This window comes from Camponotus vicinus, unplaced genomic scaffold, assembly GCF_025532165.1.
Source record: "Camponotus vicinus isolate PSW18456_S1 unplaced genomic scaffold, iyCamVici1.0 SCAF_11, whole genome shotgun sequence".
In the NCBI taxonomy this organism is placed as follows: Eukaryota; Metazoa; Arthropoda; class Insecta; order Hymenoptera; family Formicidae; genus Camponotus; species Camponotus vicinus.
Genome location: NW_028141947.1, coordinates 772,965 through 796,814, shown reverse-complemented (window position 1 = coordinate 796,814; position 23,850 = coordinate 772,965). Strand labels below are relative to the sequence as shown.

The 23,850-nt window shown below is 33.7% G+C and overlaps 1 protein-coding gene across 4 annotated transcripts in view; it reads right to left on the bottom strand.

Annotated features, from left to right (window-relative positions):
- The window catches only part of Nolo (ADAMTS-like no long nerve cord), a 188,916-nt gene that overhangs the window by 20,384 nt on the left and 144,682 nt on the right, over positions 1-23,850 (bottom strand). For all 4 annotated transcript variants that reach the window (XM_083082751.1, XM_083082752.1, XM_083082753.1 and 1 more), the window contains exons 5-8: positions 12,073-12,405; positions 3,878-4,019; positions 3,337-3,469; positions 277-379 (exon numbers count right to left, since the gene is read on the bottom strand). In XM_083082751.1, coding sequence (XP_082938877.1) covers positions 277-379; positions 3,337-3,469; positions 3,878-4,019; positions 12,073-12,405 — 711 coding nt within the window. The remainder of the gene's footprint in view (positions 1-276; positions 380-3,336; positions 3,470-3,877; positions 4,020-12,072; positions 12,406-23,850) is intronic.

The window sequence follows — 23,850 nt, the reverse complement described above, 5'->3', positions numbered from 1 at the left end:
TTAAAATCTGAGTTTTACTGAGATATTTAATGAAATATTAACAAGCATATTCATATTAAAATCTGAGTTTTACTGAGATATTTAATGAAATATTAACAAGCATATTCATATTAAAATCTGAGTTTTAATAGATTGGGTCATTAATAGATAAGTAATTAATAGATGAGAAAGATATAGTTTCTAGCGCTCTATCAGAATCATTATCACGAAAATATATTTAAGAAAAAGTTTCATTTCTTGTTACTGTTGAAAAATCGCCCCATCTTTCGAATTTACCTTCGTAGTTTCGTTTCCGTTCTCCTCGGTACAGAAAACGAACCTCGTCCTCGACCCACCACCGCAGCTCGCGCTGCATGCGCTCCATTCTCCGCTCAGCCATCTGAAAAAAGAAGGAAAATCGCTCAAAGCAACAGTATCACAGAAATATAAGTTTGTTTCGAAGCCGCGAAATTATTCAGCTACTTGTATTTATGCGTAGCGAAGCCGTAAATATCGTATGTGTCAATAAAAATTGACTAATATTCCGCTCCTGTCGATGTGATAAGCCCTTACCTTATTTAAAATCGATATAAAAAATGAACGTGTGCGCGTCAACACTCATGATATAAGTTTTATGGTTTGAGGAAGGTGACATACTGCTTGAAATGTGTTAAAAATGCAACGAGTGTTTCCATATCGGTGCGATTTTTTTCTCGTTTTTTTTTTTTTTTTACATTGATGGATGTTCATTTTTCAGATTCGACTTTTCGCGTTACTTACGAACTGTGGCATACGAGGCCGTCGAGTTCCAAAATATGAAATAGAAGTTTGTACACGTAGTTTGCCAAAAGTTTTTATTTCGTCCATTTTCTATCATAATAAAATAAGATTTCAAAAGTTGATTATACACATTAAATAATGCAATATGTAACACAAAAGTAAATATATAAAAAATATAATATTGAAATATCTACTTCAAGATATATATTTCTATTTAAATGTGAAGGCAATTAAATTGAAAATTTAATCCTAATCTTTTCTATAGATAAATCTTTTAATTTGTATTTTTTTTCCTTGTTTAAGACATTTTTTTACTGGAAAATATTGCAAAAAAATTTCATATCATCAATGAAAAGCAAAGGATTAACAAAATTAATGTAGCTTTGTTTTTAATACAACCTTGCTAATTATGGATATTTTAGAATGAAAAATTAAAGCATTTCTTTATGACATTCTTGGCTAACATCTTTGACCACAAGTTTCAATGTATGAGGCGTAAGGCTAAAGATACCGATTTTTGCTGAGCATTTACCAAGTAACATGGATAGAAAGTGCCTTCCATCCAGCTAACAGGCTTTTTTTTATGAAACTGTCAAAGTCACTCTCGGCAGTTTTCATGCACGACGCCATAAAAATGTTTCGTGTACGAGCGATTACGCTAAATGACAAAGTGAAACGGTAACTCCGTTCGTGACTGGCGTTACACATGGGATATCGATCATCGATTATCGTCGATCTTGCCGATCTCACGAGCCGCCCTAGCATTCTTTCCACGTGATTTCCAAAGTTATCTTTGATGCGATTCAATTTCCGCAACGACAAGGCCAACCTGCGTATCTATACAAGTCTGTACTCGATAAAAGCCAGATTTACATGAAGCATGTACGTTCCCAAAATTTGAGATTAATTGCTGTAATTTTTCCAATTTCTCTCGCATTGTATACTTCTTTTATGAAAAAAATCGCACGAGACACGCTGCCCGATTCTATCAATCGATCACGCTAACGGCTCTCGGCTTTATGACGTGAACCTCGTTTACAGCGTAACACGTGCACTATTTATGACGAATTCGTGATGTGTCCCGATGTGTGTATTTTTCGAATTTTCTCGCGTATCAAACTAAAAAAATATTCTAGTAAAAAAATATTCTAGTAAAAATAAAGTATAAGTATTTTATTTAATAGTTTACATAATGTCATTTACTATAAAATAGTGAAAAAATCAAGATTCACGATATTTATTCGGTTTTTAATTACGCTAAAATAAAAATCTAATGTGTGTTCTCTTATTAATAGTTATTTCTGTGATATATTTTTCAAATGCAGACTCTCAGGATTCTTAATCAAACATGGCGATTATTTAAACATCAATCATGCGTATCTAGGAATAAATGGCAATGTATGAATCATGACTTTCAGACCTAAAGTGCGGTTATGGCTTTTCAGAGTTCCCTTTGGGGAAAAGATGGGTCGCTTCTTAGTCGGTCTGACCGAATTGAATTCGAACTAAACTCGAGGGCACTCCAATTAAGCTGTTGACCAATTCATTGGTATCGATCGGTGTCCCTAGTAATTTATCAGCGCAGTGACTTGTAATCGCGATATATCGTATTGCCGACACCATAAGAGTTAAGTCGATCACGTTGCCTGTCTCCTATCGTAATCGTTGGACGATACAATTCGATTAGCGATACCGATGTCACAAGCGTGCTCCAAATAGAAATTTTCTTGCGTTTCACTGAATCGATTGATCGATTGACGTGAGACAGATGGAGTGAGATATATTACAACACGAACGTCCGATCGATGAAAAACTAATACGTTTCCTTTGAACGCAATTTTCTAATGCAACTGGTGTTTCTTGCGTAGCACGAGTTTTAATATTAATTTTCCACAAAACACAAACTTGCATTCCAATGCCTTTTCAGAAATAGTAGTAATATTCTCTTCGTTGTCGTGGCTCTTAATCGTTCGCGGAACAGTAATAATAAGCGTTGGCAAAGATCATCGACCGCTTCGTGAACATTGAACCATAAATTCAAGCACAAAGAACAGAATCTATATACTAGACTGTAAACTTTCAGCGCTGCTCCGCGGTTCTCGCTTTCAGTGAGCCTGAGTATCCAGAGAGAGGGAGAGAGAACAGTTTGCGGGAGTTTTTGTCCGAGTCTCGTCGACGGCGGAGTATCTCGTCGTTTGTTGGACGATTCCCATCGCGAGAGCCGGCTTTAAATCGCTGCCTCGCAACCCTTCCACGAGACGGAAGAGAAATATTGTTGTAGGAACAAAGATCGTTTGTACCGAGCACCAGTTCCCAATTTCCCGCTCGCTCTTCGCTTACTTCCTCCAAGATCTCGAGATATCGCTTGTACGAAAATTAAGATTTATTCGCGTTCAAAGCGCAAAATACGGTCAAAGATATTGTAATATTATACGAGGGGCTCGGGGGGGATGATGGAAGGCATGTATATAATATCTACTTTTCGATTACTGCACGCGAATGTAGTTGGACGTTCCTCGACGTGGAACGTGCATGCAGTTCTACTAAAAGTAGTTTAATCTGTCCGAAAGTACTCACTTCGTCGTGCAGGGGTGCGTGTTGCACGGCATCAGGGTCTTCTCTGGCCGGCTGTTTGCATCGCAATAGCTGTCCTCCACGACACTCTCGTCGACGCCGACCGATTTGCACACCGTCATCGCCATCTCGAAACCTATTAGTGCAAAAAACGCGACCGGCAAATTAGTCCTCCAATTTGATAGCGAACGCTGTCGTGCGAATAATGCTGCGATGCTGTGAATTTCATTTAGTGTCTTCTTACGACATCCCAATTCTTTTTAAACCGTCACGAAATGTATTTAGATCGCTAAATGTAATAATGTAACAAATTTCTAAAATATTAAAAGTAATTCTTTTCGAGCAGAGACGTTTGACAGTCATGAGTATTGATTTTATATAATGTAATTTAAAGAAAAATAAGTATTTGAGAGGACAAAGATGAAACCTTTAATGACTTTATGTAAATGAGTTATTAAAAGTATGAAATATTCATCGCGATAGTTTAGTTGCTATGTTTATTTCCATAGGAAAATATAGTTATATTAATTCAGTAATTACCAACCTCCACCGCAGGACTTGGAACAGGCGGATATCGATTCTAAACTCCAGGAGTATCGCGATTGGCAGCTTGATCCATTCCCTCCGCACACGCCACACGCATCTGTGTTCTTGTTACTACCAACTCTAAGGTCACAGCCAACCTTCTGCAACAGAAATCCACGCTCGATTAATGAAACACGTCTTCCACATAATAGATCTTAGTCGCGGTTGTCCCTAACATTGTCGGAGGGGATAATTTTCTCTCAAACACTTGTTACATGCGCGTTAATTTTGCTCCATTGCTTCTACTTCATCTTTTATCAATAGAATAATAATAATAATTGTGTAAAAATGCTAACAGTGTTATTAATTGCAATTTGTTTTTAATTTAAAAAATTACTTAATGATTTAACTAACATTTCGATCAGGAAATATATAAATTCTCTTGTGGTTAAATTTTTTGCAAGTGTTCGATAAATATAAAAGTTTTATTTCTGATTCCAAAGTCGCATCGTGATTTATAACGATTTATTATTTACGTGACGGGGAATTTTCTAGTCGGAATTCTATAGTTGATCTGGAAGAGTTTCGCAGCAACGGCGGTATTTCGGAGGATATTAAGAGGATTGACGAACGCTGACGTGTGCCATCAGGATTCATGCGAGAACGAGGAACATCTCGCGAAAATTCAGGACCTTTGAGAAGGTAGACGAGAAGAGGTGGCAGAGATGGTAGAGTCGAGGCTGACGTCGATTCGTGACCTGGCTCGGACGGCAAACTGATTTGTCATTCAGGTTGCATGGAGGTTTGCTCGGAGGTCGGGGAGTACATTATTCATCCCTTATCCAGGGCGAGAAGAGTGAAGGCAAACTGGAAGGCGAAGGTGCGAGCGAATGAGCGAAGTGAGACGCGTCGGAGATGCCAGGAGGAAGCATCGGCGAGCGAGGGTAAAAAGGAGAAGGACATGAGCCTAACGAGGGATCTCTCGTACGATAAACTACGGTGGTGAGATAATCCGAGATTTCGTAAAGTGACTTGCGACGCGAATAAATCGTCTCTATTACGCACAAATTTTCAAAATCAACAAATCAAAAATGCGTAATACATATATTCGAGTAGTTTCTCTCTCTCTTTCTTTCGTGACAATTATTTATTTTTTTAAATATTTAAATATTAGCAAATAATTATTATGCTTTCTGCTAATTTTATTATTCATTAATTTTTATACCATCGTTTACACTATGTTGTAATCATATTATACGTAATTGTAGATTCCACTAAATAGCAGGACGTGCCAATTCTACTTCTTGTAGTCGTTATCATCTCAAATCGTCCGAATTACTCATCCATCCCGTTATACTTTGATATCTTCTTTTATACACGATTTTACATAACGGCGTCGTTGAATGAAAGCTAGACATTATCGGACGAAAATTGCACACTAAATCCAGTGCGACGCGGCGGACGCGGCGGTCTCCATTTCGGCCCAATTGACCGTTCGATTTGGCTGCAAAATCGAAATAGGGCTCGATTATCGTTCAAGTTTCAAACTCTCCCCGAAATACTTCCATTAAACATCGGCGATCGTCATTCGGCGAATTGCGGCAGTTACGAGCACAGTTTTATCCCGTGCACCAATGCAGAAGCCCAGTTTAGGCAGGTACTTTATTTCCGTGCTCTCGAAACTCTGACTCTCTAATAGCTTCACGCATCGAGAAGTTACACTAACGCGAGAGCAAAAATATCTGAGGGAATGGAGATACCGGACAAAGCGGATTGTGAAATGTACTCTTATCGAATAGCAAAGAGAACTGTGTCCGATGCATTCGTGTAAAGTTTAATCTTCGACTATCATAAATGTCTTTCCCCTCTAAGAAAGTTTTAAATAGCTTCATTAGTTGATCAACCAAAGCTCTGATATGTATTTTTCACTTGTATATTTTTTTATTTATTTAGAAAAATAATATTAATTCGACAAAGAATTCAATATGTTATTAAAAATAATTTAGCTTACAATTGCAATTTATTTTCTATTACTTTATGGCGGATGGACGTGCGAGAAAGAGAGAAAAGTATCTGTTGTTTTAAAACCGCGAAAACAATTATGAGAAACTGCAGGATGCTTGAATCACACGATTTACATTCGATAGATCTGAAGGGATATGAAGAAATTTAATTTCCTGCGAGAACGAATTTGTTTCATATTTTCTCTATCTACTGTATGACGATAGAACAGAAATATCTCAACAGTCATGTGTCTTCGTGCTTGTACGTTTCTTTGTATAAAAGACATGCATGCGGGGGTGCGCCGGATTAGGTTTACTTTGCCGCGAAAGTGGGAATCAATGATGGGACTCGATAATTGAAAGATGAGGTCATCGAAGCAACCCGTTATTTCTGTAGGTAAATAAGTCGGAAGAGAACGATAATTCCGCTGGGCGTGAGAAATGAAATATCACGGGACTTAACGGTACTCCGCCAATCTTGTGACCCTTTTCTATTCCTGGTTTCAAACACAAATAATCGTTGCAATACGCGGTAATAAAAATTAGAAATTAGAATTATAAAAATGCTATTATCAATAAATATACAATTTATTAATACTGTAAATATATTATTATATATTTAATTTTATATATTACATATAAACTTAATAATACCTGCATTAAATAAAAAATAATCATAGTAGGACTTAAATAAATATGTTTTATATTATATATTGCAATCTGTTTTTTATCATTTATAATTTATAACAGCATTGAATCATTTCATATCCATCTAACAAAATACTTAAAAAATTTTTATATCGTAAAATCTATTTAAGAAAAGTCCATTAATAACTTTACACAAATAAGATTTTCCAATACTTTCGGACCGAAATCAATTACTGTGTCAATATATATACACCCTCTATTTAAATAGAAATCAGAGGGATTAGCAAAGACGCAAAAGCCGATAATTGCTAATGCTCTCGCGATTTTCCACACCGTAGCGATTTCGTTGCGCAAATTTGACTGGCATTCAATTATTCAGCCACGCGCTTAAAATTCTATTCGATGTTCCTTTCTTAGTACCCTTGTCCCTTGTACCCCATTAAGATATATCCCGTCTTTTCTACCAGTCTCATACCGGGCATCTCCCGGCCATCACGTTCCACTTTCCCTTCCCTCGCACGTTTCTATCTTTTAACATAGTTTTCTCGAGAATAAGATTTATACAGAATGGAGAAAGGGGTGCTTAACCTCGAGCGTTTTATTCGCCTTCAGTTTTCACTGGCACGATAAAATTTACTGTGTACCTGTCCGAGAGTATACGACTCTGATTCAATCTATGCTTTTTATAATCGTTCCATATTCGTTTAATTATAAGACAATGCGTTTCTGTCGACTTTAGACGTAAGAAACTGAAAATGGGAGCGTTAAACTTTAAAAGAGAAAAAAAATAATTGGACAAAAACACTAGGGAAAGGGGCAAAAGGAAGCAAACAAGAACTTATTTCTAGGAAAAAGCAAATTTTTGCCTCTTGTATGGCTTCTCCCTTGTTCTTTCCTTCCGTTGTGCAGCATTAATCTTAGTCAAATCTTGTTAAAAAGTAGCAGTTTGACCGAAATTTAGAGTACAAACTTTGATAAGATACTTTCGTATTCGTTTAAAGTATTCTCTCATATTTGTTCAAAGTGTTCTTTCATTCTCGTAAAGTTTAATAAGAATGAACATCTAATTACTATTCATTTCTGAAGGATTTTTTTTTTGTTGAAAAAAGAAGCACCGATAGAGAAGCTTAGCGCAACTTTGATAACAAAATACGAAACTTGCGGCGGGCAATATTCGTTTCTTTGGTGGCGTGAAATAGCATAAATCTTCTTTCGTATCTTTTGACTAGAATTAAAATTTATTTATACGCTAAAATAATTAAAATTATACAAAAAATTCTAATTTTTAAAGAGAATTCGCGGGATATCGAAGAAAGTCAGTGAAATACATTACGATTTTTCAGGACATTGATAAAACATTAAATTATACTATGGCCAGTAATTCGTAAGTAATGTAATTTCTCAAAATTCACCGTTCCCACTACTAGGAACGGTGTGAATGGCGTAATAATTTCTCGCCCCGAAGATAAATTTTAACGAGTGCACAACGTAATGAAAAAGCTTTGGCGCGACCATCGGGCGTGCCCGCAACGAAAGCGGGACTCGGCACTTTTAATAACGCAAAGCCAGTTTGCGTTTACTGGAGTTTGCTTAATGCTTAATTACGTAGACTTCTCTGCTGATTAGATATTGTCCCCCCGACTGCGTTGCCGGCCTCGCCGTTATGAGAATTCGTTAATTATTCCATGGCATACCGCGAACGCGCTTCCCTGGCGTTATTGTTAATCCGATTTCTTTCTGGTTGTTTCGCGGTATCACGAGTCTCATTTAATTTAGGATCAAAGAATTAAGATTTTAATGCTACGTCCTGGACGCGCATTATATTTTCGCGGCAAGGAAACGTCCAATTTGTATGCAGATAAAAAATGTAGAGAAGAGTAAATTAAATATACTTGCGACTCATTTTTATGTAGTAGTTTACAGTTCAAGAAATTATTCTTTATTTTATTTCGTTAAAAATATTTCTAATACTCTTAGCAATAATAAATAATAAATTAATGAGATATTTAATAATTATAATACATATATTAATAATTATGTTGTATTAATAAAATATTAATACATAATAAAATTCAATTCTTGTTTAGTTTGTGTTCTAGTCTATAATAATCTAATTTTGCTACTCATAATAAAATAGCAAATGATGATATTGGAATCTAAATATAAATATGATGAAGTAGTTATGACGAATATAAATAAACAATTAATTAAATGGATAATTTTGTTTAACAGATGAGCACTTTAAATATTTGATTATGCATAACAGTATGTAATTACGAGTATGTTTGAGAAAATAATGAGACATTTTAAACTGAAATTTACAAGTATCTCATTAAGATATCCCATTAAAAGTTATCAAGAAAGCACGCTTCTGAGCTTATTAGATAAAACGAACCGCGCAACATTATTGTATAATAACACTGGACAATCTTCATTACGCTTCTCGAGAAAGTACATGTACGCGTATACACACATTATATGCATATACATGCATATGACGTAGATCAAATTAAGTTAATGGACGATAAGATCGGGCTTCTCGACACGCCCATGTTAAATATTAGCTGAAGACTGAGCTAGGAGCGCGTCGTTGCATTTTAACAACAAAATGTGAAACACGCCCGTATCGTAGCGACATCGAGAACCAACGAGTTTAAGATACTATTTGATATGTACACGCGCCTCTTCGTGCAACGATGTCTAGCGCGAAAATCTTCTCCGACATTCCTCGACTTTCGCCACTAATTTCAAAAGTTACAGCTTCAGGAAGTTTCGACAAGAGACGTGGCAATTGCGGTTAGATTCTTAAGTAATGCCTTCAATTTAATCTAGCAGTTAAGACCACCCTCGTCCAAGTATTTAAGAACGTTGCTTATCTACTTGATTAATAATTTTTCTTGAACATTTTCACTTCTCGAGTACCGGAAAAAAAGACTATAAGAATGAAAGAAGAATATTTGACATGTGTATGTATGTACGTTAAAACGCATGTTGTAATATTAGCGCTCTATGCTTTCATACAATTACAAACTCTTTGATCTTTGATTAACTTGGAATAAATTTTTCACCCTAAATATTATCGGTAATTTCATATAATTTTGTATTCACATTAATACAATTAATTTCAAACATGGCTTTCATGCACATGTAAAGGCTACTCCCATTTATTGTTTTAGGTAACGTTTCGGCGATATTGTTCGATTCACACATGATTCTTGATTAATTAATTGAGTAATTATTCGATCAAAATTACAGATCGGATTATATCGATGTTCAAAACGCGTTGCCCAAGCTAATGGTAAATTTAATATGTAAATTCCCAAGGTATTAGGCAAGCCAGGATTCATCGATTTAACAATGCAAACGAGTAGTTAAATGGATTAATAAATCAAAATGCAATTTTGATTCAAACATTATTACTTTGAGTTATTTATATTCCGAATGTATTTCCACATATGCTTAAAATGGCCTAGATAATTTATCGAAATTGTTTTATATTTGCGCATGGAAAAGCATGGAATCGTGCGAAGAAACGAAATCAAAAGGAATGTTACAATCATACATCAAATTAAAGCATTAAATTATTCGGAAAATAATATAATATTCTCTAAAGTCAAGAAGTTCTCTTAAGCTTTCATTTAGTTTATCTTCCTTTAAAACTTTTACTACTACAAAATTATACTTTTACATTACATTTGTCTGACATTAATAGAATATGCATTTCTACTAATCAATAACGCAAAAATTGTCCTATATAAAATCGTGAATGACGTAATGGCATCGGAAAAGTTTGCCTTCATAACGTGTCATTATTATTTAAATTTTGGTTGAATTAATAGAGTCTAAGTCTCGCTGTATCTCCATAATTATCGAAAGGCTCTCACGTGTTGATCGACCGACAATTTATAGTGACTGACAAGCGACGCACTGTACCTATCGCTTAATGTCCCTCGTGCTTAACATACTGCCGTCTGCGCGTGACAGATCCATGATTTCCGATAATACCGTGGTTAAGAATCGATAATTATCCCCTTTACCACAAAACCAAGATTAAATCAGATAATCGCTTTAAGTAATAAAATTTTTGCGAACAATGTTAGGTTCTACTTTCGTTTGAATTGTAATGTAATCTCGGTCATACTTAAACGTGAGAATATATATTAATAACAGAGAAAGAGACTAAGCTTCCGATGTAATTTAATCATATTTTAGAAAAACACAATGTATAATTTATTACTATAATTATTACTATAATTATTATTATAAAACGAAAATTAAACAATAATAATACTAAATCTGCTCGTGTGTTGCAAAGCAATAATCAAAAAATAAAAATTAAAAATTTTAGGGCCAATAATACGAGCTAATTACTAAGGTCTAAATAACATAAATACAAATAATCATAAATTCGTTTAATTGAAAAATAACAAAAACGTTTCGACTTTACTTAGTCTTCTTCAGTAAGAAATATAACAAAATCAGCGAAGTGAAATGATCCGATTATTATTATAATCCTGATTATTATTATAATTATATAATTCATTATAATTTATTATTTATACATTTAGTAAGTACACGTGTGTAAATCAAGGTCAGATATGAAGTGTAGCTGATATATATTTTTTCTTGCCATGAACATATCGCTTCGTGATAAATAATCCATAGAAGTGGAATAAAGAGTCAAGAGCACGGTTGGTTTTCAATTCAAGCATCGGATCAATGACGGAATACAATAAGCGTGGAATAATGATGTCACGGTCCCGGCTCAATTTCTACCTGTCTATTCTGAAGCGTAAGGTCTTTAGATTTATGCTTATTCTGGTTTCCGCCCACTTTTTTAATTGTTTTTTTTTTTTGTTTAATTCCATTAAAATAAAGTCGCGTACGAGCACAATTTTTAATTGACAGATTTTTATTAAACCCTGTGTGCGATTTGTCATATATTCCACTGACGTTCTAATACCCGTTGGAAATGTTACAATTTAAATATATCGTATGACAAGTGTAACGTTATCGATTTCTTTTTCCCATGAAATTTATTTTAAAAACATCGAGCGAATTGTTTTAAAAAACACTCAGTGTCTCTCTGAAATGACAATAAAATATTGTATCTCCAAAGAGGAACAATTATATTTGTTATATTGTTGCTAGATCGTTTATTAATTTTCCTTTCAAACTTAATTTAACCGCGGATCGATATTTGTTACAGAATTCCATAATGTAGAATGTAAACACAATAGCGAATAATAGGACGCGAACAATAGCCAAAATTAACATATTCTTCATTCAGTCTGCTTTATATTTCCTTAGCGCTTTCTTATTAACGATACTGTATGCACATTGTTACATCTATACTACATCTGCTATCATTGTAATATAATTGTAATTTCTAGACCAATTATTTCCGCATAACTTTAGCAATTAAAGCGCGTAAATCCAAAATGACGAACTATTGTTCCAAATTCAATTTTAAAAGAAATGCAAATTAACGAATTGCATTTGCTAAATTTCAAAATGCGACTTTATATACCTCAATAAAAAAGTGATAGATAAGGAAACTTACCATACATTCGCCGTCTATGCACACATCCGTGCTCTCCGCGTAACATCTCGTGCCGTCCTCGACTTTATCCGCCAGCTGCACCACTATCGTCTCATCGTTGTCGTACTGAAGACTATCCGTGGCATCTTGCGACGCCATCGCCTCGCTCGATGGCACTTCCTGTCGCGACCGCCTTCTAATGCCGTCCTCGAAGGTTTGCTCGCCGCGGCAGATCAAAGCGCACGGTCTGGCCGGATCATAATGGGGGTACCATTTGAGCAGTTGTCCGCTGTATGGCACATTGTTGAAGGCGGCGCATTGTGCCGCGCGAAAATCGCTCGACTTCTCGCAGGGCTGAAATCATGGAAACCGAGGAAACCCTTGTCAGAGAGACTCATTAAACGCTTCTATGTCGTTATGTTTCTGCAAGTACTCATCGCCCTCTTGCCTTCCCCGTCCCTACCTGTGCACTCATCGGAACTATTCACGCAATTTTAGATTTCACTCTTGGCCGCAAATAACTGGATATTTCTACGATCGGTTTCTCCTAAGCACAAATAGGACGACGGTCCTCTCTCTCCCAGCTTTCGACAATTTTTAATCGCAAATGTGAGATAATATTTGATTCTTTACCAGAGATCAGCTGGGAAATAATAATTATGCAAATTGCGCTTTTCAATCTTTTTTCTCTTCCCCAAGAATTTTTTTGAACAAAAAAAAAATGAATACATTTTCATATTTCGTGCAATAGTGATGATATCAATACATGAAAAAGTATTTCGTTATATGCATGGGAAATTATTATATCGAAATCATATTGCGTGGAAAACAAAGTTCCCCAATTCCATCGGCAACTAATTACAAGGTAAAATCATATTCCATTTATACTTCTCGAACTTGGCTAGAGATAGCGAATTCGAAGTGAAGGATCGACGCCCGAGAGTTACTATCGCGAAAGTGCCCGCTAATTATCGTTATAATTAACGATTCTATAGTTGGACCGCGATATCTCCGGGGCATTTCTATCGACATTTTCGCCTCCGCGAGTTTACTTCACTTTTCACAAAGTTAACGTGCAATGTAAGTTCCTCCATAGAGAAACGTTTATTATTATCTCTCCCTCCTTCACTCTTATCCATCGTATTCGTCGTGTTTTTTTTTTATCGTCCACTATAAAAGAGCAAAATTTTTGAAATTTAATTCTACAACATTTTAATGACGACGCGAAATATCACATTTTACACACATGATATAATTATTTTATTATATTTCTATACGAAATTATTATTATTATATATGTAAAATAATTGCATTCATTATCATTATCATTATTATCGATAAGCGAAAAGTTACATTATAAAATACATGATATAACGTAAATATTTTACATTAAAAACTGTTCAATTTTATTAATTTATATGATAGGTTATCTATATATATTAAATACTTTGTTAACACTATGTGTGGTGTTTAGCGCTTTATATACAAAGAAACTTCAAAGTAAAGACCCTTTAATAATTAAAAGAAAATTAGAGATTTTTGATAATAATTTATAATATTTTTAAAAAATAATGTAAATGCACAGGCATGTATATTGTGATAACTTAAATTAAAAAATATTGTGCATATTATATAATTAATCACATATATATTTTTATTAGTTTATATAAAATGTGAATTATATAGGAGAAAATAATCATACGCTTGAATTCTCTTCGAATGAGATTAATTATGGTCAGTTATATGCAGGAAGCAGACTTTTGATGTGAACAATGTCAAATCGCATTTCGTGACGTCGTGTGTGGTAATTATTCACAGCATACGATGCGTCAGCTCTGTCCGCGATAATTATCAAATTCGATGGAAAATATCTAGATGCAAAATATAAGCGCGAATCAGCCGATCGCGTGGTGTGGAAATTTGCACGTAGCATTCAATATATATGACCGACTGCAGCAGTTTCGACCGAGCGACGCGGACGGCGAGGATAATGTAGCTAAACATACGCCGCTACCATTGTTAGGAACAGTGTTTGTTGTAATGAATTTGCCGGCAGCGCAGTAATTAATTAGCGCGGATCGGCCGGCCGTAGAGTTCAGTTTCAATTGGGTTGACGCATATTCTGGCAACCTGCTGAGTTTACGTGCAACATATTGTAAGCGTTGTAAGATATCTACTTATAATTAACGTCGAGAATTGTTTTCGCATTACATCGTTTCACAGGAATTATGTTGCACTTACTAATGTTTTTAATTCTTATTTATTACGTTTAATTTTTTCTTTCTCTTTTTCTCTTTTCACTCTCCTTTTTCGATTTAAATTTCGATCAGTGTTAATTAACTGTTCCGTAAAAGGGTTATGCATAAATTTAACTCGCCTGCATGGTCTTAATCGCAAATGTCTTTGACATACGCAGCACTCCAAATTCTTGTGATATGTAGGGAAATTATGCGATACAGAGACTGATAGTTTCAGGCTACTACACGTTATTGCTATTACTCTCTCTACTATTGTTTCCTTTAGTGTTGAATACTAGTAATTCGCACGAACGTGACAATTTCGTAACTTGCTGGATTAGTTTGTCATAGAGATGATCTATAAAATAGTTTGCAGCTGCGCACCAATATTATGATACAATAATTTATGGAGATATTGTTCTTGGCATGTTGTTGCAGAGCTACTATTATTCTTGATACGATATGACAAGTTGTGCTTATATAAATTATTCCTGTTATAAATAAAATTATTTATACACAGAAATTTCATTTTAAATGAATATTACTTAATTCAAAGATTAACAATCTTTAAAGATTTATCCAAACTGTTAATATGTTTCACATTATTTCTATAATCAAAATTTCACGTTAATGATATTTGATGCTAAATTCTATAAATATTTCATTTGCTACACTACTAAATATGCCTCGTTATGAATGTTGACATTTCGTTCGTCATGAAATTTATAGGCAATTAGTAAATCAATTAGCAAAATCCGCTATCATGTAGTAACGTCAAAATTTACTCGTAAATTTAATTAAAAAGTATGTAGCGTTGAATTTCGCGTCAGTAATTTCCACAGCAAAAAAAACCAAGAGTATTATATCTTTTAAATTTTATTTTTTTGGGGGGGAACGTTGGACAGGTAATATCGTATAAGGCGGAAGCAACGTGGTCCCGTGAGCGTCCTGAATTCTTAATTTTCTATCGAATTATTCATTTATAAAAGCTTTCCCGGTATAGAATAGATAACCGGAAGAGGATAAACAGTATAGATATATTACATATGCATTATATATTTATTTATGAGAGATTGAAATGTTGCATATGCACATATTGCAAATAAATACACTTAAGTTTCTATTAATAAATTAATTTTAATTAATAATAATTAAATGTTCATAACACATTATTCTAAAAGAAATGATTATTCGCGTATTATATATATAAAACGCAAGTTGTTATATAAATAAATTTTTTCGTTCGCAAAACATATTTCCGGAGCAATATCTCTTCATCTCTTAGAACAAAACTACTTAAAATTTATAAAATAATAATAAATAAATTAATATGAATATGTTAATAATATAAATAATTTTAATTATAACTAGTTATTTCACGTAAAATTTATGTATTTGTTATATTTCAAGTTTTATAAAAGAATATTTTAATTAATCTGTTTTTTGCTTTGTAAATTATATTTTTGAGTCAAACGTGTAAAAAATAATCGAGATTAAAATATTTAGCAAATTTTTATTCGAAAAAATAAAAATATAAAATGGATTAATTATATAAATATATAATAAATTAATTATATAATTATATTTCTCATTATTCTCGGTTCTTTTTTAAAACATTTCTAAAAACACTTATTTGTAGTAAATTATATATATGTTTTATAACTTTTTTTAGAAGAATACAATAGTTTAAACAATTAAATTTATACTTAACAATTTTGAATTTGTTTTTGTCAAAGTAATACTATGCTCGTAGTAATAGTATTACGTTTATACGTTCTCTTTATGGATTTAGTGGAGTTCCTCTATTAAAGTACTGCTAATTACTACGAATGCGAGAAAGTTCGGATGCAAGATGTATTATGATTTTAAACTCGAAAAGGAAGGATTCATTAGGTAATTATACGCGGTTGGCTTGTCAAAATAACATACACGAAATAGACGCACTCTGTGAATTGCACGTCGGATGCAGTACAGAATATATTCTTCGCAGGATCGGCAACAAAGCAAAACCGAAGGAAGAAACTAGGCGAAGCGCCGAAATCTGTTGGGAACCGCGGTAACCGCAGTGCAGAGTTTGAGCGTTCCTTAACAAGGAATCTCAACTACTCATTACGCAAAAGCGTTTCTACATCCAACACTCTTGCGCCGATAGGGATACCCATGGGGCATTCGCCAGACATTTTAGCCGATTACCAAACCCCCATGCACTCCGGAAACAAATGGATAATACCTTTCGCGCGACACCGCAGCGGCAACTTACTTTGTCCTTAAACTGACGATGCGGGGATAGACTAGGCGGAAGGAGAACTGCGCGCGACTAATGTCTCAACTCTAAGTTCGAGGAAATTTGTTCCATCCAGATATATTGATGTTTCAACACGACTAAACAGTTACTGACATTCCAGACTTCAAATAGTTTCAAGCTAGTTTCTTCACTCGTTAATAAAATTTAAAAAAAATTTATTCTATCGCGAAATGTCTTGGGAATTAATTATTATTATTCATGCTGTACAATATTCGTGTTTAGGCGATTGTATGACTCGCAATTATTTTGACGTACGATTTTAAAAGTACAATTTATGCGTGCGATTATATAAATTTTATTATTCGATTTCTTGTGTTTACAAAATATCAATTTATTGACGCGACGTGTATAAATCGAATGCGGTATTCCGCCTATTCGCTACGTCAAGTCAGTGTGTTTAGTAATTCAAATATGGTGTGTTTATGTTGTGTATGAATATTTATTAAATTATTTTTATTTGAATTTTTTTCTGTGCTTTTCTCTACCTAGCATATAAAACTCGCGTGGAATCACAAACAGCTGCACGTGCTACTATTACTTGTCGCATGCAATCGTCTGTGTATTTTCCTTGTATTATAGTCCGCGAAAGAGCCGCAATGAAGGAATATTAAAACAATTCATAAATATTTAATCGAGCCGTTGATTATTTTCATTGGAATTTATTACGTTTAAATGTACACGATAGTCGAAGTAGTTTTGTATACGCGCGTTTATTAGTTTATTCACGCGCGCGTTTATATCTTTAGTTTATATCTCTTCAATATGCAGTGCAAAATGCTATTAGAGTGGCAGGTAATTGCCTGTGAATACGATTTTTAACGATTGTATCGTAAATCGTTGTTTAAAATAAATTTAGCATCCGCGAGGTAAATGGCCGTTTCACATATCGTCTGTTTTGCGTTCAATTTTACGACAATAAAATATAAAGATATATGAATTTCATATTCATCTTGTAAAATTTGTTGTTACACAGTAAAAAATAAAATGTTAATTTTAACATTTTTCACATGTCCCAGAAAGTCGACTCTAAATTTTAAGTTAGAATAACTCATTCATCATATGTTACTTTGACAAACTAAAAATGTTAAATGATTGACACAATATTTTATATTTATTTTTGTTATCGTGACTTTAAATGTAATGTAAAAATAACATACAAATTGATTAAAAATTATATGAAAAAATAATTACAATAACTCATAAGAATTATTGTAGGACATTAACATATAATAGTAATTATTTTAACTTAAATTATTTGTAATAGAAACATTTGATTTTAGTAAATGTGATTATTTTGTACGTTAAAGTTTAAGATTATTTGAAGATTTACTTAAACTTTTCTTAGAATGTTAAACTGACTTTGAGACATGTTGATTGTTTAAAATGATTATATTAAAAATACTCAAAATAATATTCCATTTCTAAGAAACATATACAAAGTGTCAAGTTATAAAGTTGACATAACACATGAAAACGTTATAAAAATAATAACATACAAGTTGTACGTTAATTTTACGTTAAAGTACTAATCAAAACGTGGTAACACAAGAAAATTTTAACATATGGACGCACAATTTTGTACTGTGTAACATTAATTTTTCTTTTACAATGGACAGTCCACGAAAGTGAAGGAAATACGGGGTTGGAATATAAAAATTATAAAAAACGTTAATATTTTTTTGTTTGCGATCAAACATGTAACGATGCAATATTATATTTGAAATTGTATTATATTTGGAATTATTCCGAACCTCATTTATTCTAATTGAAATTCATTTGTTCAATCGCATATTTTATATACATGTTACAGTTTTCAATGGATCAGTGTGTCCAATTATTCTGCAAAAGCGCATATATGGAAGTACGCATCAATTTTATAATTTATCAATACCCATTTATTTGGCGATAATAAATGTTGATTGCATTAAAGATGAGTAGCATCATTAATAATTCAAACAATGGATTCTATATGGAATTGGTAACAAAGCCAGTTTTATTCTTAAATAATATATTTTTTAAATCATTTTAATTCTTAAATACGCGTATTATTGGATATCTGATTATCGAGAAACTGAAGTTGTTAATTTTACCAAAAAGATTCCCGCGGCATTAAAGACTTTGACTTTAATATGGCTCCAATTCTCTAGTTTTAAAATAAATCCGGATATTAAATATTCAGGATATTCATTTTTTAAAAACGCATAAGTTTGTAAGAAACCGTTAAATACGCGTTTAATATATCATCAGCGAATCCGCATTCCATTCCGCGGTCCATTTTCGAGGGGTCGGACTTTGAAAGAAGTTCGTCGCATTTCGCTAAAATAGCTTGTTGAATAGTCCCGCATTCTCGCCATAAAAATAAAGGAGAAAGGCCGCGGGGATGCAATCCCCGCTTACCCATGGTACGCATCGTGAAGCGAGATACACTTCGAAGGAGCGAGCCCATTTTCTTCATCTTTCCGCGAAGTGACATCCTCTTGTGGACGGAATAAAGGAAAACACAACGGTACCTTTTTCCATCGTGTCGACAGTTACGATAACACGCCGGTCTTTTTCCTCCGGTAAGAATTCCGGATAAGGACGAGAAAGTACCGGAAGTACAGAGGCTCGAGGAGACCGCGAGCGGAATGCTTGCGAAAATAACATTCTGAAACGTGTCTAGGACGCGAGTCTATTCCAGGGCCTAATCCAAGAGGAGTAGTATTTCACGTGCACAAATGTTACAATATTTAATTAAAGATACTTTTCGCTAAATTAAAAAGGGGAGACGGCAGCGGAAGAGAAGTTACAAATGATGTCTGCTTCGACAAATCATTAAACGTCAATTTTTCTCACAATTATTGTCCGGAGAAGCGACCTATTATTTATGATCATTATTACGTTAACGTAAGAAGAGTGAAATAAATTCTGTATTTTGGGAAGAATTTGCATATTAATTTTTCTATTACTTTCTTCTTAAACAACGCACAAGAAAATGTCATGGAAGAATTTCCATCTCGCCTGCTACTTCAGACAGATGTAGAAAAACAGGCCAATCAATTTCGCCACTTCGCACCGTTACCCGATTTTTCCCGTTAACCTGGTTTCCCGCGGCACGTTTCACTTTAAGTCCTTTCCAGTCAACGAAACGCCGATCGGATTCGCAGACAAACGTCCCGTGAAATTTTATTTCGCGTCGTACCGCATCGGTCGGAGCGTACATTCTGCGTACGCCAATCGTTACCGGTCGTGGTGGCATCGAGCGAGGGGGTGGCTCGATTCCCCAACTCGAGGAGGCACCCTCTCTGCGCGCTTTTGAGAGAAAGAGAAACAGCGGCGGTGGCTGGCACGTTTCTCGATTATCCGTATTTACGGAAATTCCGTGCACGTTACGCCCGATAACTTTCGTAACGGATTACTCGACGAAAGTTTCACGTCGCGCTCGCGCGCAGGCGGAAACTTACCCCGATAAACTACACCGTGCGAATCGTCAATGCAGTCAAATGGAGCCCGAGGCACGACGACTCTTCAAACAGGAAGCGAGCCGCTCTTGCGGATTCCACGATCGCACTCGCGAGAATCTCTCTACACCTGTCATCACGAATTTCACGTTTCTCGAGATGGGTTTAATTCTGTACATTTAAATTTATAATTGAATACACATGTATGAAAATGCAGAATATATGCGTACATACATATATAATTTTTTTAAAAATATATAATATTCGAATACTGTAACAATAATATATAATCTAATTAATTTCCTCGAGAATAAATTTGGCAACAATTTGTTTTTATTGAATATTTATTAATAGAATTTTTGTATTACATTTTGTATTATAATTTTTTACGCGAAAATAATAAAAAATATAAGGAAATCCATTTTAAATTTAATAAATTTTCTCGAGAATAAATTCGGCAACAATTTGTTATTATTGAATATTTATTAACAGAATTTTTGCATTACATTTTAGGCGAAAATAATAAAAGAAATAATAAAAAATATAAGGAAACCAATTTTAAATTTATCGATGTAACGAAACATGAAAAACGAATAAATTTAATATAAATTTCAAACAACTATAATTCAGATTTCTGATTTGTTTACATTCTCATATTGATTCTCTGTCTATTTAAAATGCGATAGCATACAAATATATAAATTTGTTAAACATATATATGTATTAGATACATTCAATTGAAATATAGAGACTTTTATGGAACAATGATTTTAGTCCACGTTTTAACTGAACATATCATATATATATGGATTTGATATCAAGTAATATAAGCCACTATCGTTTTTGTGACCTGAAAATATTAAACTGAAATTTAAGAGTTGATGAAATAACGAAAAAATATGTATATTGCAACGTGTAATTTCATCGAATGAGACTCTATTATCAATCAGAATCTAATGGGCCGCCTTTTATGTTTCCGATATTACGTACCAAGAAGTACCTTCGAATGCGATATACTAGAAAATGGGACGTTCTCAAATAATTTAATCCGAATCGAAAAACGATTCTCGTATCTAATTATTTATTTCATAATAGTTGATATTATGTACATATCTCATTTACTCTATTTTACGATTTGTCTTCCAAAATATTATTCTCTAGTAAATAATTTTCCACTTGCGAAATGATTTTATTTCTCTTCGAGCAAATTTTAGGTAAAACTTTATCATACTATTATATATGAGTAAAACTTTGTTAGCGTACAAATGCCTTTGTAAATATCTTCAAATTGCATACAACAAATACACAAAAACACCTACAGTTATAAGAAAATTAGATAAATTTCTCTCTCCTTCTCTTTCTTTGTTTTATTATTTCATTCGTTTAATGAAACTTTTGCGATAATCCGAGCGACAGATCTCTTAGACAATTGAAATTGCCGATGTTACCAGATACGAGTTAGCAGTTCTTCGAGTACGTTTAGAAATTTCCACACCGTTTTAATCCACAAGACCTAAATTTCACTTGATCCACCTATTCCTGCGAGTATTCAACTACCGCAACGCAAACATATCCGATCCTATTCTGAATCGTGTCGTAATAGTTTCGCCGAATGTAATCTGATTTTATTCAAGATTCTTCCTTATCTCTCGCCTGCTGAACGAATCCGCAATCTCGGTCTACGAAAAACTCACCGAGTTTCGTCGCATTGTCTATGTAATTTATTTACATTCAACACTAATAGTTATTGTTATCTCAATATAATTCAGACAACTCATCTTGCAATTCCTTGTTCATAGTATTATATATTTCTTTAAATTTTAAGATGTGCAAATTGTACAAATAATTTTACGAATTTTTTAAATTCTTCTAATATATTACTTTATTTATATTCTCCTTTTATAAGCCATTCATAAAAATTGTGTGCGAAGAGAATTTTATTAACTTGGTTGACGTATCGTAATCCACAGCGAAAACTTATTTTTCATGCAATAATTTTACTGCATCCTCGTGTGCGCTAAAATTGAATTGCAGCTTCGTTCTAGCGATTTCACTCACTCGATGTGTATTTAGGGGATTATCATGGTGTACAGCTGTTATAACGCGGCGATGTGAAACCCCGGTGCTAACCGCCTAGTAATCATCCACGGTTTCGTCAAATTTGCCCTGATTCCGCGATGTTCTTCGCTAGATACAAGCATCGGATAACCTTTCGTGACGTAATTATTATGTAACGCACATGTGTGCCGTACGCACTGATACACGTACGCATCTATTGGCTCGTAAATGCGATTACCAGCACGGAGTGCAACTTCCCTTTGTTGATACGAGCTACAAGTGCATCGAATTTCGTCACAGCTAGTGACCTTTCCGCTTTCATATCACTTCCGCACTCACGCATGTGTGAAGCTGGAGATATTATCTCGCGCATCTCGCTAACGCTAGATTGCCTGTTCTTTGAAACTAAGTTTCATCGGGGATAGTTGCAACAAATTCAAAGAGATAAATATACGATATAGAATATTTTCTCTTTTTTGAATCAAAAAAATTATGGATATAAAGTAGAGAAATTTCTAATAAAATATCTTGTCAGAAATATATTAGGCTCCGAAATTTTATTACTTGATAAAAAATTTCATTATCAAATATATAGATTTTATTGCGAGAATGCATCCTCAAAAGCAAATTTACACATATATGATAGTTAAAGTTTCAATTGTCAAATGTGTATTATGTAAATGGAGATTTAAATTTTAATTCACAAGATAGTTAACAAACATACATTAGTTTCTTTATTTTGCTGAATGTATTATTTAATAATATTTCCAATTTAACATCTAGTAAATATATTTTTTCGTTACAAACTCGACATGTACGGAATGATTTCTTTAATGTCCATTGTATCGTGCATGTTACCATATGTAATTCAAATACGAGCGCACTTAGTTTAATTCATACACGCCCTATAATTCACAATTCGAGTTTACAATGCATTACATGACTGCGCTAATTACTCTAGCTGATTCCGCGTCGAATTTGACCCAGTTTCATGCATAGGTTGTCATTAGCTGCTGACAGCATATGACCTTCCACACATATCCGTTACGCACACTATTATATATTGCATCCACTATTCTTCGGCGAACGGAAATGTGACGTACTACACGTGTTTCTGCAATTGTTGATCATACGTGTTTTCAGTGACAGAATTAGCGCACGAATGTAAAGGCTCCCAAGTTTATACATGCACATATTCTTGTTTTAAAGCTCTTAATTATTTTAATTATCAAAAATTTGGCGTTTCTTTCTCTTGAAAAATTTTTTAATTTCAAACTTTAGTAAAATCTTAGATTAAAGAATCTCAACATTAATTTGTCTAAAGTAATTTTGCCTTACAGTATCATGTGATTATTACATTTAATGCCGTCTGTGTGTTTAATGCAATGTAAACGTAGCGCTCTTGAACTCTTGAGGGTAAATTTAATGATAGCAGAGAAGATAGAGGGTTAATTATATGAGACAATCGTCGCACAAATCTCGTATCTCGTATACGATATAAATCTGTAAAGAAATCGATAATAAATTTCGTATATTATAAATCTCGTAACATGCTATTATCGACTTTGGAATTGAAATCTTGCGTAATCATCATTAGTAATGCATTCATCGTGCATTCATCAAGGCTGTCAAGTATTATATTGCAAGAATTATTTGAAATATTATATTTTTTGAAAGATATTTCTTGTTAAATGTCATGTCTCAAGCTTTATTATAATATGATTTAATAATATTTCCAATTATAAATTCCGATAATAAA